Genomic DNA, 15,881 nt, shown 5'->3' with positions numbered 1-15,881 from the left:
GGAAAGGAAAGACCATAAGTGAGAGTATGAAAAGTGAAAAACACAAAAGTGGTAAAAATAAATATTTCTGTAAAAATTAGTCAAAGGATTCATAAAAGGATATAAAATATGATGCCATATACCTAAAACATGGCAGAGAGAAGAGTAAAGAATGGGTTTAAGCTTAAGTGACCATCAACTTAATATAGACTGCTATATGCAGAAGATGTTACATACAAACTTAACAGTAACCACAAATCAAAAACCAGTAATAGATATGCAAAGAATAAAGAGAAAGGAATCCAAGTATATCAGTAAGGAAAGCCAACCATGAAAGAGAGCAAGAGAAGGAAGAGAAAATCTACAGAAACAGCCATAAAACCACTAACAAAAATGGCAATAGGTACATATCTATCAATAATTACTTTGAATGTAGATGGACTAACCACTCCAATCAAAAAACACAGGGTGACAGAGTGGATAGAAAAACAAGACCCATCTATATGCTACCTACCAGTGACTCATTTCAGACTGAAAGCCCTCTGCGGTTTGGAAGTGAGGTGATGGAGAAAACTTTATCATGCAAATCGATGTCAAAAGAAAGCCAGGGTACCAATACTTATTTTGGATGAAATAGACTTTAAGGCAAAGATTGTAACAAGAGACAAAGAAGAACACTATATCACAATAAAGTGGACAATCCAACAAGAGGATATAACAATTATAGGGGTACCTGGGTGGTTCAGTCAGAGGAGCATGCAAATCTTGATCTCAGGGTTGTAAATTTGAGCTTCACATTGGGTGTAGAGGTTACTTAAAAAATAAAATCTTTAAAAAAAGAGGATATAAAAATTGTAAATATTTATGCACCCAATATAGGAGCACCCAAATACATAAAGCAGTTGATAACAAACATAAAGGAACAAATCAATAGAAACATAATAATAGCAGGGGACTTTAACACCCTACTTACATTGATGGACAGATGATCCTTTCAGAAAATCAACAAGGAAACAGTGGCTTTGGATGACACACTGGACCAGATGGATTTAACAGATATATTCAGACCATGCCATCTTAAAGCAGTAGAATACACATTCTTTTCAAGTGCACATGGAACATTCTCCAGAATAGATCACATATTAGGCCACAGAACAAGTTTCAACAGAATTTTAAAAATCAAAGTCTTACCATGCATCTTTTCTGACCACAACACTATGAAACTAGGAATGAACCACAAGAAAAAAATCTGGAAAGAGCACAAATACATGAAAGTTAAATAACATGCTACTTAAAAAAATAATAAATAACATGCCACTATACAATGAATGGGTCAACCAAGGAATCAAAGAAGAAATGAAAAATTACATGGAGACAAATGAAAATGAAAACACAATGGTCTAAAATCTTTGGGATGCAGCAAAAGTGGTTCTAAGAGGAAAGTTTATAGCAAACCAGGTCTACCTCCAGAAGCAAGAAAAATCTCAAACAGCCTAACCTTACACCTAAAGGAGATAGAAAAGAACAAATAAAACCAAAACTCAGCAAGTGGGAGAAAATAATAAAGATTAGAGCAGAAATAAATGACATAGAAACTAAAAAAGATCAATGAAACCAGGTACTGGTTTTTGAAAAGATTAAAACAAAATTGACAAACTTCTAGCCAGAATCATCAAAAAAAAAAAAAAGGACCCAAATAAACAAAATCACTGATGAAAAAGGAAAAATAACAACACCACAGAAATACAACCAATTGTAACAGAATCATGAAAACTTGGGATACCTGGGTGGCTCTGTCAGTTAAGCATCTGACTCTTGATTTCGGCCTAGATCATGATCTCAGGATTGTAAGATTGAGACCTGTGTCAGGCTCCACACTGGGCCTGGAGACTGCTTAAGATTCTCTCTCCCTCTCCCCCTGCCCTCTGTTCGCTCATTCTCTTTATCTCTCTCTCTCTCTCAAAAAAAAAAAAAATTATGAAAACCTATAAGCCAACAAATTGGACAACTTAGAAGAAATGGATAAATTCCTAGAAACATATAACCTACCAAAACTAAAGCAGGAAGAAATAGAAGATTTGAACAGACCAATTACCAGCAATGAAATTGAATCAGTAATCAAAAACCTCCCAACAAAGAAAAGTCCAGGACCAGATGGTTTCACATGTGAATTCTACCAAACATTTAAAGAAGAGTTAAAGCTTCAAACTATTCCAAAAAATAGAAGAGGAAGGGAAACTTCCAAATTTATTCTATGAGGCCAGTATCACGCTCATATCAAAACCAGATAAGAACACCAAAAAAAGGGGTGCCCAGGTGGCTCAGTCAGTAAAGCAGCTGCCTTCGGCTCAGGTCATGATCTCAGGGTCATGGGATTGAGCCCTGCATCATGCTCCCTGCTCAGTGGGGAGTCTGCTTCTTCCTCTCCCTCTGCCTCTTCCCCCCACTCATGCTCTCTCTCTCAAATAAATAAAATCTTAAAAAAAAAACACAAAAAAGAGAACTACAGGTCAGTATCTCTCATGGTTATAGATGCGAAAATCCTCAACACAATAGTAACAAACCAAATCCAATAATACATTGAAAAAAATCATACACCGTAATCAAGTGGGATTTATTCCTGGGGTGCAAGTGTGGTTTACTATTCACAAAACAGTCAACATGATATGTCACATCAATCAGAGAAATGATAAAGGCCATATAATTTCAATAGATGCAGAAAAAACATTGGACAAATTATAACATCCATTCATGATAAAAAACTTACTGTAATGTAGGTCTAGAGGGAACATACCTCAGCATAATAAAGACCTTATTATGAAAAACCCACAGCCAACATCATACTCAATGGTGAAACCTGAGAACTTTTTCCCTAAGGTCAGGAACAAGACAAGCATGTCCATTATTAGCATTTGTTATTTAACATAGTACTGGAAGTCCTAACCACAGCAGTTAGATAACATAAGGCATCCACATTGGTAAGGAGGAAGTAAAACTCTCACTATTTGCAAATGACATGATACTGTATATACAAAACTGCTAGAATTGATAAATGAATTCAGTAAAGTCACAGGATACAAAATCAATGTAGAGAAATCTGTTGCATTCCTATACACTAATAATGAAGCAGCAGAAAGAGAAATTAAGAAAACAATCCCAGGGGCGCCTGGGTGGCTCAGTTGGTTAAGCGACTGCCTTCGGCTCAGGTCATGATCCTGGAGTCCCAGGATGGAGTCCCGGAGTCTGCTCAGCAGGGAGTCTTCTTCTCCCTCTGACGCTCCCCCCTCTCACGTGCTCTCTCTCCTTCTCTCATTCTCGCTCTCTCAAATAAATAAAATCTTTAAAAAAAAAAAAGAATCCCATTTACAATTGCACCCAAACCAATAAAATATCTAGGAATAAACTTAACCAAACAAGTGAAAGACCTGTACTCTGAAAACTATAAAACACTGATGAAAGAAATTCAAGACAATTCAAAGAAATGGAAAGACATTCCATGCTCATGGGTTGGAAGAATAAAGATTGTTAAAATGTCTATACTACTTAAAACAATCTACATATTTAATGTAATCCCTATCAAAATACAACAGCATTTTTCACATGAACAAACAGTCCTAAAATTTGTATGGAACCACAAAAGACCTCAACTAGCCAAAGCAATCTTGAAAAACAGAACTGGAGGTATCACAATTCCAGATTTCGAGTTATATTACAAAGCAGTAATAATTTAAACAGTATGATACTGGCATAAAAATAGACACAGATCAGTGGAATAGAACAGAAATCCAAAAACAAACCCACAGTTATATGGTCAATCTTCAATAAAGGAGGAATGAATATCCAATGGGAAAAAGACTTTTCAGCAAATGGTGTTGGGAAAACTAGACAACCACATGCAAAGTAATGAAACTGGACCACTTTCTTATGCCATACACAAAAATAAAGTGGATTAAAAGGCCTAAATGTGAGACCTGACATCATAAAAATCCTTGAAGAGAGCACAGGCAATAATATCTCTGACATTGGCCATAACAGCATTTTTCTAGGTATGTCTCCTGAGGCAAAAGAAATAAAAGCAAAAATAAACTGTTGGGACTACATAAAGAAAAAAAAAAGTTTCTGCAGGAAAGAAAACAACGAAATTAAAAGGCAACCTATGAAATAAGAGAAGATATTTCTAAATGACATAAAGTGTTAGTATCCAAAATATATAAAGAACTGGTACAACTCAATACCCCCAAAACAAATAATCCAATTAAAAAATGGGCAGAAGACATGAACAGACATTTCTCCGAAGAAGATACGCAGATGGCAACAGACACATGAAAAGATTCTCAACATCACTCATCATCAGGGAAATGCAAATCAAAACTCCAGTGTGATATCACCTCACACCTGTCTGGTGAAAATTGAAACACAAGAAATGTCAAGTATTGGTGAAGATATGGAGAAAAAGGAATCCTCTTGCACTGTTGGGGATGCAACTGGTACAGCCACTGTGGAAAACAGTGTGTAGTTTCCTCAAAAAATTAAAAATAGAACTACCCTACAACCCAGTAATTGCATTACCAAGTATTTAGCCAAAATGTACAAAAACACTAAATCAAAAAGATACATGCATCCCTATGTTTGTTACAGCATTATTTACAATAGCCAAGCTATGGAAGCAGGTATCCACTGATAGATGAATGGATACAGAAGAAGTGGTAAATATATACAATGGAATATTATTCCACTATAAAAAAGAATGAAATCTTGCCATTTGCAACAACATATATAGAGCTAGAGAGTATAACGCTAAGCAGGTTAAGTCAGAGAAAAAAAATGCCATATGATCTCACTCACATGTGGAATTTATGAACAAAAGAAATGAGCAAAGGAAAAAGAAAAATCAAGACACAGACTCTTAAATATAGAGAACAAATTGAGGGTTATCAGAGGGGATGTGGGAAGGATGGGAGATGGGGATTAAAGAGTACATGTATCATGATGGAAAAAAAAAACACTTGTCAAGTAGAACAATGTTTTTTAAGTGTAAATTAGGGAGATTTTAGGGCTGTATTTGTTTTGTTCTACAGGTGTTAGCTTTTCAGTGAGCGTGAATGATTGTGGAACCCTTGAAAGCCGTATTTGCACAATCAGAGTTTGCCTCTGCCTCTATTCCCCATCCCCCTACTTCCATAAATTTGATCTTGCCTGCTTCCAGCCAGCCCACTTTTTCACTATTCAGTTCCTTGGCATTAAGAACCAGGGATATCATTCACTACCCCCCCACCCAGAAAGTCTCTGATAAACGCATTTCACTGAAACAGAAAGGATTGATGAACTGATAACTTCTCCACCAGATATTCATTGGGTATTAGGTGCCAGGCATTGGCAAACGGCAATTTTACATGCATTAGCTAATTTAATCCTTAAAGCAATACCATGAAGTAGATTACTATGATGAACCTCTTTTTACAGATAAAGGGACCAAGGCTTAGAGACACTTAATAGACCATATTTCCCTGGGGTATTTGCATCTGAACAGTGGACACAGAAGACTGCAGCCAAAAAGTGAATCTGCTCTTGAGAAATTCCAGGCATCATGTGGAGGTCATGGATGAAGTCTTTGATTTTTAAAAAGTGTTAGCCTTGTCTTTCCTGATTATTCAATCAAAGAGGAATATATATATTTCTTGGTCGTCTAGGAGGCTTGTGGGGTCTTCTAAAATATTGAGAGCTTTATTTGTATGTTTACAGATTTCTTTATACACTGTCACAGTGAACTCATTTATTTACTGTGGGCTCTCAGCAAAGTAAAGGTCTTTTCCTTTTGTAGACATTTGCCTGAAAAAATTAAGGATGACCAACAGTTGAAGAATATGAGTGGTGAGTGGTTTTATGAAGCCAAGGCAAAAAGGCACAGAGACAGAATTCATGGTGCAGATATCATCAGAGCATCCATGAGAAAGAAGAAGCTCCAGGTAGCAGGTGAGTTGGTTTGGCTAGGACATTTTGAGCCAGCATTTGTTTGGGAAGGCATTGTCAGGAGACTGGAAGGATGTTAGAATCATTACTGGAATCTGCTAAGGGAAGTAATTTGGAGGTACGCATAGTCCTCCAGCTCAAAATCTTCTTGTCCTGGATTCAGATGGATGAAGGCAGGGCTAAGGGACTCAGGGTAATCTAGAAAAACATAAGAAGTCTTTTAGATACTGTGTTGAGCTATAGTAGTATAGACAGTTGGGGTTATGAGGCATTTACCCCCTTCATTCCTTTGGCTTTTAACTCTGAAGATTGAGAACCATTTCCTCTGAGTAGGGTGACAGGAAGAGATTAGCTTCCCTTTCAACAACTTTGACATCTGGTATGTCTTTAATCAACCAAGTATATCATTTAAGAGACTGTAAAGACAGTATTTTGAGGGCTTCTTTAGAATCCTGTTGGGTTTATTAAATATGTATGGTGTACCTTCTCTTTCACTCTGAGCTAGGCAGTGTAAACTTTTACCCCTGAGAACAGCCCCTGTCTAGATCTAGCCTGTGCCCAATAAGGAAAATAGCTGTCACCTTTTGAACATTTAATACATGATAGGCATTTGCTCTGTATTATTTCTAACTATAGCAGCGATCTTGTAAGGTAGGTATTCTTATCCCTGTTCTACATATGGGACATGTAAAATTCAGAGAAGTGAAGTTACTTGTCCAAGGTTATATCATTGGCAAATGGCCGACCTGGGATTTTGTTCCTTCTGACTCAGAGCCACACCCCTTGCAAGTAAGGGGTAATGTTTAGTGTGTGCCCTGCATTGCTCGCATCCCTCTTGATTTTCAAAACCATCTGGGCCTTCAGAAATCTCGGGAGGTACGGATTAGTATTGTGGATTCTATGTTGCAGCTGAAGAAACTAGACTTCTGTGTAAAGAGACCTGTGGGGAATACCACCCTGGAATGTTAGTATTTGGAAATCGGAGCCCTCGTATTGCTTCATCTTAACATTAATGTATAAGCACTTACTGGCACTGGGGTCAAAAGCAAGTTTCCTGAACTTTTTTATACTTGATTTCCAAATCTGTAAACTTGGAAAATAACACCTTCTCACAAGGTAATGCATGCAAAAAAACAACACTGTGCCTGGCACTTAGCATAATTACTTAATGCTAATTATTTGAGAGGTGCTGGTAAAGAGCCCTGGGTATTCAGGGGCAAAAAGAAGTTACTTTCTGAAGAGGGAGCACGGAGGTTTTATGGGGGGGCCTTGGCATCTGAGCTGGGTATTGAGGAGTATTGTAGAATTTGGATGTGTAGAGACTGGGGGAAGGAAGAGGCAGTGGAGAGGAACATTCCAGGCCAGAAGCGTTTGTTCCCCTTTGGATTCCAGAGCCCAGCCTCAAGTCAGGCACATTGTTGATGTTCAGTAAATGCTTGGAAATGATGGTGTCTCTGTCCCATGAAGACTAGCTGCCCTGAGTGTTCCCCCGGCCATATGTATTTAGCCCTGACCCCAATTCAGGTGAGATTCACCTAGAGGGGGTCAGAATTTTGCTGGAGTTATCTCTGGAGTTACCTGCACAGGTAAAGGTCCACTCATACTCTCAGGAGATTCTGCTTGGGGGAAGGTAACATCAGATATAATTTTGCAGATATAATTCTGACCCTGGGGACTCAGACTCATGAGTGAGTGCCTTGGCACTCCAGGAAGACCTGAAGTTCAGGTTTGAGCTTCAGTGATAAGAAGAGATGCTAGGAGAGTCATAGGTCACAGAGGTGAGAGATGACCTTCCTGTCTTCACTGTTTCCTCTTTCAGCCGAGCAGAGTAAGGACAGAGCAAATGAGGCAAAGGCAAGTTGGGTGAATAACGTCAACAAAGATGCTTTCCTTCCCCCAGAACTAACTGGTGCTGTGGATGAGCCAGAAGATGTCGCCCCAGCAAGCCCAAGGTAAGACGCAGCTCACAAGGACAGTCCCTGCATGTGGGATTCATGGCTTGGTGTGCTATGAGCACAAACACCAGACTATTCATTCTCACAGGCACTGTGAAGTACGTGTGAGAGAATTCTGGGCCCTGATATGGACAGAGCCTGAGCAGTACTCTTTCCCAGCTTCCAGAATTTCTAATAAATCTGAATGTTAAGTAAAATTAAAATGTTAAGTGGAGATTTCCTCCAGCACCAACAATAGCTGGTTTTTATTTGTATTAATGATTTTACCTTAGAGTAGAATGAAGAGGTACTTCAAAATAAATATAGTCGCTTCAGAGAAGAGGTGAATTATGACCAAACTGTCATAACTTGGTGTGTTGGAAGAAGCTCAAGCATGGGAACCAGACGTGAATTCAAATCCTAAATATGCCATTTATTAGCCATTTGGTGATGGGCAAGGGCAACTTTCTGAGTCTCTTTTCTTAACTATAGATAGGAATGATAATATATTACCAGGAAAGGCCATAGTGAGAATTAGTGATAACATATGTAGAATACCTGACACATAGTAGGTGCTTAGTAAATAACTCTTCAGGATGCAGGTTGTCCTCAGTATTTCAGTCTTGATTGTGTTGGTATTTTCCACACCTGTTATCATCTGACCAAAGTGTACATTTGTGTGTCTTTCCTAAGAAGTACCTGATTGTGGAGCTACATTGCCACAGATGTTTAGATGATTTTCTTTTAGGTATTTAAGGATCTTCCCATTGGTGTGCATCCCTTGGAAGTGTAGTTGTTACCCTTTGGTGGGAAGGCAGTTGCATTTTATCTGTAGCTCTTCAGTGAAGACAATTCAATTCAATTGAAGACAATTCTCCTATTGGAGAGTAGGGCTGAAGTCAACAAATTTGCTGATGGTACAGTCACCGAGTCAGGTGTCAAGTCTGAGGCACCTGGGAATCAGGGATGTTTCAAACATAGTTTACAGGTGAGAGAGAGGGTGCATATAAGCATCCATAGGCATTTCAGAGCCAAATATGACTGAAGTTATATCACATGGATAGTGGAATACTGATTCTATTAAGGTACCCATTGTCTATTTCCCTGTTGGAGAGGACTCACTTTGTTTTCCATGGGTGGTAGACTGGACTGTTTCCCCTGTGGGATGATTTGTAATGTTCTGTTATGTCTGTAGAGGCCATGTTGGCTAGAAGTTAAACAGTAAGTAGCCACTAATTGATTTTGTGACCTTGCACTATTAACTTCTTGGGTCTTTGCTTCCTCGACTGTAAAATGGGATAAGGATTTGCCAGCAGGATTATTGAGAATTTAATTAGCTAGTAAATGTAGAATTCTTAACATGGTCCATAGCACATAGTGGGCATTCAGTGAATGGAAGTATGGGCTCTCACAGAGGGTGAGAGCCTACCCCTACCACCTCCCCTGGGAGACTTCCCATTCACCAGCACACTCCCTAATGGGATAAAAGATATCCTTCCATAGGGAAAGATGAGACCTGAAGTATTAGAAACTCCAGGAGTGAGAACACAGTCATGTAGAATCACCATCAAGGAGCTGACAGCATCTCCTAAGAGCCAGTTTGATAGGGGACAGGGACACCAGAACACTGCCTGACTAGGGGAGATGGGTACAAGTCCCACAGAAGGGGGAAAGGAGATTTGGGGGTGTCAGAAGCCATCTTAGCTCACTGCACAGTTTTGTCTGGGTCAGACTTCTTGTCTTTCTCCCAAGAACTCATTTCATTTCAAAGGGCTTGGGGGACAGAGGCACCACTGCCCTCCTAGCCCAGCTCATTTTCTTCATGACCTCAGGCAGGCTGGTGGGTGTATCTCCCCTCTTCCTCAATTTGAGGTTGCTAATACAGCTTCCACAATTCATGTCTCCATTATTTCCTGCATTCCTTGTGTGACCTCAGACGAGTCTTTCTGGTCTCATCTGTAAATCAGAGCAGAGCTGCCCCACCAGGATATTACGAGATTAAATGAAATGAGATGTGGGAACCATTTAGCATTTCACAGGAAGAAAGAAAATTGTCAATTTCCAGTGGCTTTATAATTATGTTATTATAACATAGATGAGGTACAGTCGAGAAGGCAAGAATAAAAATGTTAGATGCATCTAGTCTGCTTTGCTCATTACGTGACCTGGGTGGTAATCATCCAGAACTGTGGAAGGGGCTGATGTATACTTCCTCCTTCCCACGTCAGAAACTACTACTTGACTCAGTATCAGGTTCTTGCGGTGTTTCTCACTTATACTTTAACCTTTGGGAACTGGGTGTGTTAAGTGTATTTTGGGGCCTGTGCTTTTAGAGGAATTGAGCTTCAATAGAATGACTCAGTAGTTGTCAATATTTTCTCAGGCAGGAGTCAGCTGTCTGGGAGTGTTGTGAGGCAACAGTGACTAGATATTGTAGTTTCTGAAGAAGTTTTTCTTTCTTTTTTTTTAAATTTAAATTCAATTAGCCAATATATAGTACATCATTAGTTTCAGATGTAGTGTTCAATAATTCATCAGTTGCGTATAACACCCAGGGCTCATATCATGTGCCCTCTTTAATGCCTATCACCCAGTTACCCCATCCCCCCACCAACCTCCCCTCCAGCAACCCCCACTTTGTTCCCCATAGTTAAGAGTCATTCATGGTTTTTCTCCCTCTCTGATGACTTCACATTCAATTTTTCCTCCCCTTCCTTTATGATCTTCTGCACTGGAACTGGAGAGTATTATGCTAGGTGAAATAAGTCAATCGAAGAAAGAAAATTATCATATGGTTTCACTCATATGTGGAATATATGAAGGAGTTTTTCTGATAGGCTCTGTGGCAAGATTCCTTCTTTCTATGGGCACAATTCTGTATGGTCCTGCCTGAGAAGAACTGAAATGCTATGGGTGCCCGGCATGAACTCGACCACCATCCTGTACCTGTGTTCTTCCACAACTCATCTTTGTTGGGACACCTGGGTGGCTCAGTTGGTTAAGCATCTGCCTTTGGCTCAGGTCATGATCCCAGGGTCCTGGGATCGAGTCCCACAGCGGGCTTCTTGCTCAGCGGGGAGCCTGCTTCTCCCTCTGCCTGCCGCTCCGCCAGCTTGTGCACTCTCTCTCTCTGACAAATAAATAAAATCTTAAAAACAAAAACAAAAACAAAAACAACAACTCATCTTTGTTTGCACCTGTCATGTGAGGAGGCAAAGAGAGGTTTGACAAACAAAGGAGCAGAGAGTGAGGTTTTCTTTAGAGTAGCAAAGAGAAAACTCCAAATGCTCACAGTTCCAGTGCTGGTTGCTGAATTTTAACTGGGCAGTATTGGCACAAACTGTGGTAAAAGACTAGTGTTTTGGTTTCCTAAACAATGTGTATTTCTAGTCATCACAGATTGGTACCTTTTATAAAACATAACAAAGATGAAATACAGAAAACAAAGGCATGCAAAATATGAACCCTTGATCATGTGCTGGGATGTCTCAGCAAATTGCTATAAATGATTCTAAATGCATACTTTCAATTTCTGTATTTAGCTCACTGTGAACCAGTAATAAGCAATTCTCAGACTGCCGCTGGTCCATGAACTACACCTTGTAGCACATCATGTCCTTTCCATAATAATCCATAGGGCATGGCTGAGCCAAGGTGGGGAGTACACAATAAAGATGTGAGAAGCTCTTCCCATTGGGGTCAGGACCCTACCCATAAAGGAGGTATAACATGTCTTGACTGTAGAGGTGGACTTGCTCTGGGATGAGAAGACCTTCCTTTGTTACTTGAGATCATGTGTTCTGTGAAACAAGGTTAGGCACCCTGGACAACACTGAGAGTCTAGTAGCCTCTCTACTGACAGGGCCTTGGATGTCCCCACCGTTGGTGCTTCTTTGGTCTGAAGGAAACTGAAAGTGGACTGGCCTTGTAGTTTCTGTCTCTCTTTCTCTTTTTCCCTGAAGACTGCCTCTCTGAGAACTGGTCCCTGTGGTAGCTTATATTGTCTTAGCTCTGTGGTGTCACAGGGGACCAGTACTCTAAAAAGAGATAGTTTCTCAAGTGTGTTCCAAGCTTCCCAATTCTTTCCTCCTTCTGGTTCCTCTTCCCATGCCCTTCCACCTCCCATGTCCCTCAGTTGCCTGGTAGCCTCCCCTTTCTCCTTTAAGGGGATCCAACATGCATTCCACTTTAAGAAATACTTGACTTTTTAATAACTTAAGCCTGTATGGATGGAAATGTTGAGCTTCTTGTCTTTTCTCAATGGTCACCCCACTGAACATGAGTCTGAGCGTGTTTGTGGCATCCTAACACACAGCCCAAGTAGTTCTTAATATCTGGTGTGTAATATGGATGAGGGCATTTCAATGAAAGAAATCAGAGATCTGTCACATGACTGTCTCCCACACTGTGCAGACTTTCTGCTGGGAGGACTTCCAGTTCCTGATGGTTTCTGAAGATTAAAGAATTACCTTTCAAATACAAAAAGGTCAGAAGCTTCAACCAAGGGAAGCAAGGTATTAGGTGCAGAGAGGACTATGTTAGGGGCAGTGGGCATCTCAGTGCCCTGGTATCACACCAAGGATGTGGTTGTTATTCTCTGACTCTATACAGACCAGCCCTAGTGATAGATGTTATCAGTCAAAGGTCAGTGACTGCTTTTGCTGGAGCAAAATTAGCAGGGGGTGCTGTGAGCCAGCCTGGGCCACAGGCAGAAGAGTTCAGAAAGGCCAGAAGAAAGGCAGTTGCAAGAGTGGAATGTGGAGAAAAATAAGAAAGAGAAATAGGTATGAATGGTTAGAATGGAACAATTAACCCATAGGTTGACTGGGCAACTCAGGCTACTTACTGGAAATAAAGTGCTTAAATGTACTTGTTTGCAGTTGATTGGAAACACTGATCTAATGTCTTGCTAGCACCCAATAGAATAAATCATTCTGTAGGGTTACTAATTCATTCTTCATTCAGCCATTTATTCAGTCGGTAATTATTGTTTATTGTATACAATACGGTAGCTAGGAATTTAGGGATGAACAACATAGGGTTCCTGTCCTTAGGGAACTTACTGTTTGCAAAAGGGGCTGACATGTATAATCATAAATTGTGATGTGATAAGTATAATTAAAAAGCTGTGGGAGCACAGCGGTAGCAGCACTGACTGTGTCCAGGGTCAGTGGGAGGGATTGTCAGGGAAGCTTCTAGAGATAGTTATATGTAGGGCAGTTCTTGAAAGATGAGAAGGATGTGGCAAATAGACATGGGGAGAGGACAATACAGGCAGAGGGGATGACATGGGGGTCTGGCAGGTCGGAGACGTGGAAGGGGTCTAGTCTGGTGGGTATGCTGTGTGAGTGGTGGGCAGTCAGGCTGGAGGAAGAGGCTGGGCCCAGATTGTCAAGAGCCTTGAGTGTTGGCTAAAAGGCTGAACTTTTTCCTTAAGTCACAAGAAGCCATTAAATGACTTTTTGATCAAGTTTACTTTTTGGAGTGATCATTCTGGTAACTTTGTGGAAGATGGGGTTAGACAGTTCAATTAGAACATTGTAACAGAAGTTTAGGTGAGAGATGGTAAGAACCTAATGAAGGAAATGGAGAAAAGAGAAAACATATGGTGGAGTTTTAGAGATGAAATTAGAAGAAAGGGTTGAAGGGTTGGTAGGACACAGATATCTGATAATTTATAAAGGATATGTGGGTCACTTGATGAGAAGTTCTCAACTGGGTCAACTTAGTCAGAACTGCCCAAGGGGCTTCTAAAAATCCAGGTTCCTAGGCCTGAGTGTCCCTGCATTTCTTTCTCAGGGACATGGACTTCACCACCATGTCCCAAGCATCTAACACATGGTAGGTACTCAGGAATAAGTACCTATGGAAATGAATGCATGCATGCATGCATACCAGCATGCTCTCTTACTGTCCTTCAGCACACTTCTCACTACCTGACATCGTGTTATATATTTATTGTGAGTATGTATTGTGCCTTCCCCCCAGATCCATGAAGAAAAGAGCTTTTTGTTTATTGCTATATTTTGTTTGATTCACTGCAGTATTCCTAACACATACCACAGTGCCCAACAAGTGTCTCATGGGATGAATGGAGAATAGATGGAGAGTGAGAGTCTGACCAACTGAACGAAAATAGTTGATGAGATAATTGTGAAATAAAGAATAACAGTGAATGAGGGTTAACAAACAAACTAATGAATAAGTGAATGATTGAAGTGGTTTGCAACTCAGGAAGTGAGTAGAAAGAGAAGGGGAAAAGGTAAATTACAGGAACAGGACTGATAGCCTTCAGACTTCATTGCTGTGTGTTACTGAGAATCTCTCAGTACAGCGGTATCACGGTGAGCTCCGGTGATTACAAAGATGGAAGAGAATGGGAGGGGTATTCTCACATTTGGACAACTGCAAGATAGGGGCATTCAGGACAGAGAATTGGAAGGAACGGAGGCGGGAGGGAGCTTCGCTGCTCCGGAGGTTTGTGATGTCCATTAAATCAAAAACATCCCTAGAGAATGAATATCTCCAAAATGAGTTCAAGGAGAACAAGGTGAAGTCTTCCCTGTGGTTTTTCCTTCCGTGGCATCAGCCCTTCCCTGTGATGTGGGAGAAAGCAATGAGTTTTCTTACAAGGGAAGCTGGGTGTCCTCACCTCACTTTGTCTTTGGTGGAATTAAAACACTGTTTTGTTCTAAGTTGTCCTAATGAATAAAAATGCTAGTTTTGAAGCTTCGCTGCCTGTGCTTCAGCAGTACTTCTGCTGTGGATCTCCCTCTTACCTTCTGCTGAATGGGAACCAAGCAATTCAAACCATGTCTTTAGTTCTGAAATAGTATTAATTTTTCTACTAATGTTCTTTTCCCTGGAAGGCTTTTGTTTATCTCTCTCTCAATCTCAATCTCAATCTCAATCTCTTTTTCTCTCTCCCTCCCCCCACCCATCTCTATCTCCCAGAAGGATTAGCTATTTACCTCCATCCCCTCAATAATAAGATCAATGTGAGGCACTTGGCTTGCTCCCAAAGTCAAGGTCGAGATGATCCGATCTATGGGCAGCGCATTTGATCTTTTGTCCTTGGATACATTGTCTCTCCAGTGATGTGACTGTTTCATTTCTTAGAGGCCTGCCCCACAGATCCACTTCTATGGAGCTTTTTAAAACAATCTTTCTTTTTTTTTTTTAAAGATTTTATTTATTTATTTGAGAGAGAGAATGAGTTAGAGAGAGAGAGCATGAGAGGGGGGAGGGTCAGACAGAGAAGCAATCTTTCTTAACCCAATAGGATCTTGGATTTATCCAGATCACTTATGGTGGAAATAGCTGCACTATGACATCAGAGTGTCTTACACTTGGCTGAGAATATGCGTCTGAGAGAAATTCTGTAGCGTGCAGTGTGGTGCCCCCAGAGAAGTAATGTTTTACTTAAGAAAATACCGACTTGAAAGTCCTGGCCTAGCATATTTTCTAATTTACTTCCCTCACTTTTTCCCTGAGCCATTTAATTTGTTTATTCATGTATTGGAGCTTCACAGAGTGTAACATAGGAGAGCATGGTGCTGGGCGCCCGGGATGTGATACAGCATTTGCTTCCAAGGATCTCATCGTCCAAAGGAAGAGGTCAACAACAACAACGACATGTGAAAAAAAATCACTTGCCGAATTTGCTTCTGATTCAACACTGTTAATATTTAACCTGCAAAATGCCTCAAAAGAAGGCATAAGATGTTGGCTGTTATTTTTCACTTTTTTAGAGAGAAAGGCCAGGTAAGGTTCAAAAGCTTTTAAAAGTTGCTTTCATGTGCTTCGGAGCACTTTAGGGCTGGACGCAGAAGCAGATGGAGTGTCCAGCTGCCCGTGTGGTGTGATGGGAAGCCCCACGTCTTTCCCCAGTCCCTGCAACAGTACCTAACATGATTCTTTAGAGTGAAGTCTTCAGAGACTTGTGTTAAAATGCAGATACTTTGAACCCTAATACCAATATCACAAGTTAATACTTTA

At 40.3% G+C, this 15,881-nt stretch overlaps 1 protein-coding gene across 1 annotated transcript in view; it reads left to right on the top strand.

Moving 5' to 3' along the window:
* SYTL2 (synaptotagmin like 2) overlaps positions 1–15,881 on the top strand; it is a 127,220-nt gene that overhangs the window by 69,354 nt on the left and 41,985 nt on the right. The window contains 2 exon segments of the mRNA XM_073879805.1: positions 5,801–5,952; positions 7,769–7,901. Of these exon segments, the coding sequence (XP_073735906.1) occupies positions 5,801–5,952; positions 7,769–7,901 (285 nt within the window).

Source organism: Callorhinus ursinus, unplaced genomic scaffold (genome assembly GCF_003265705.2).
Source record: "Callorhinus ursinus isolate GAN/ISIS: 27379988/994484 unplaced genomic scaffold, GSC_fseal_2.0 scaffold35, whole genome shotgun sequence".
Classification (NCBI taxonomy): domain Eukaryota; kingdom Metazoa; phylum Chordata; class Mammalia; order Carnivora; family Otariidae; genus Callorhinus; species Callorhinus ursinus.
Note: the sequence above shows the minus strand (reverse complement) of the source record. Positions and strands in the feature narration are given on the sequence as shown.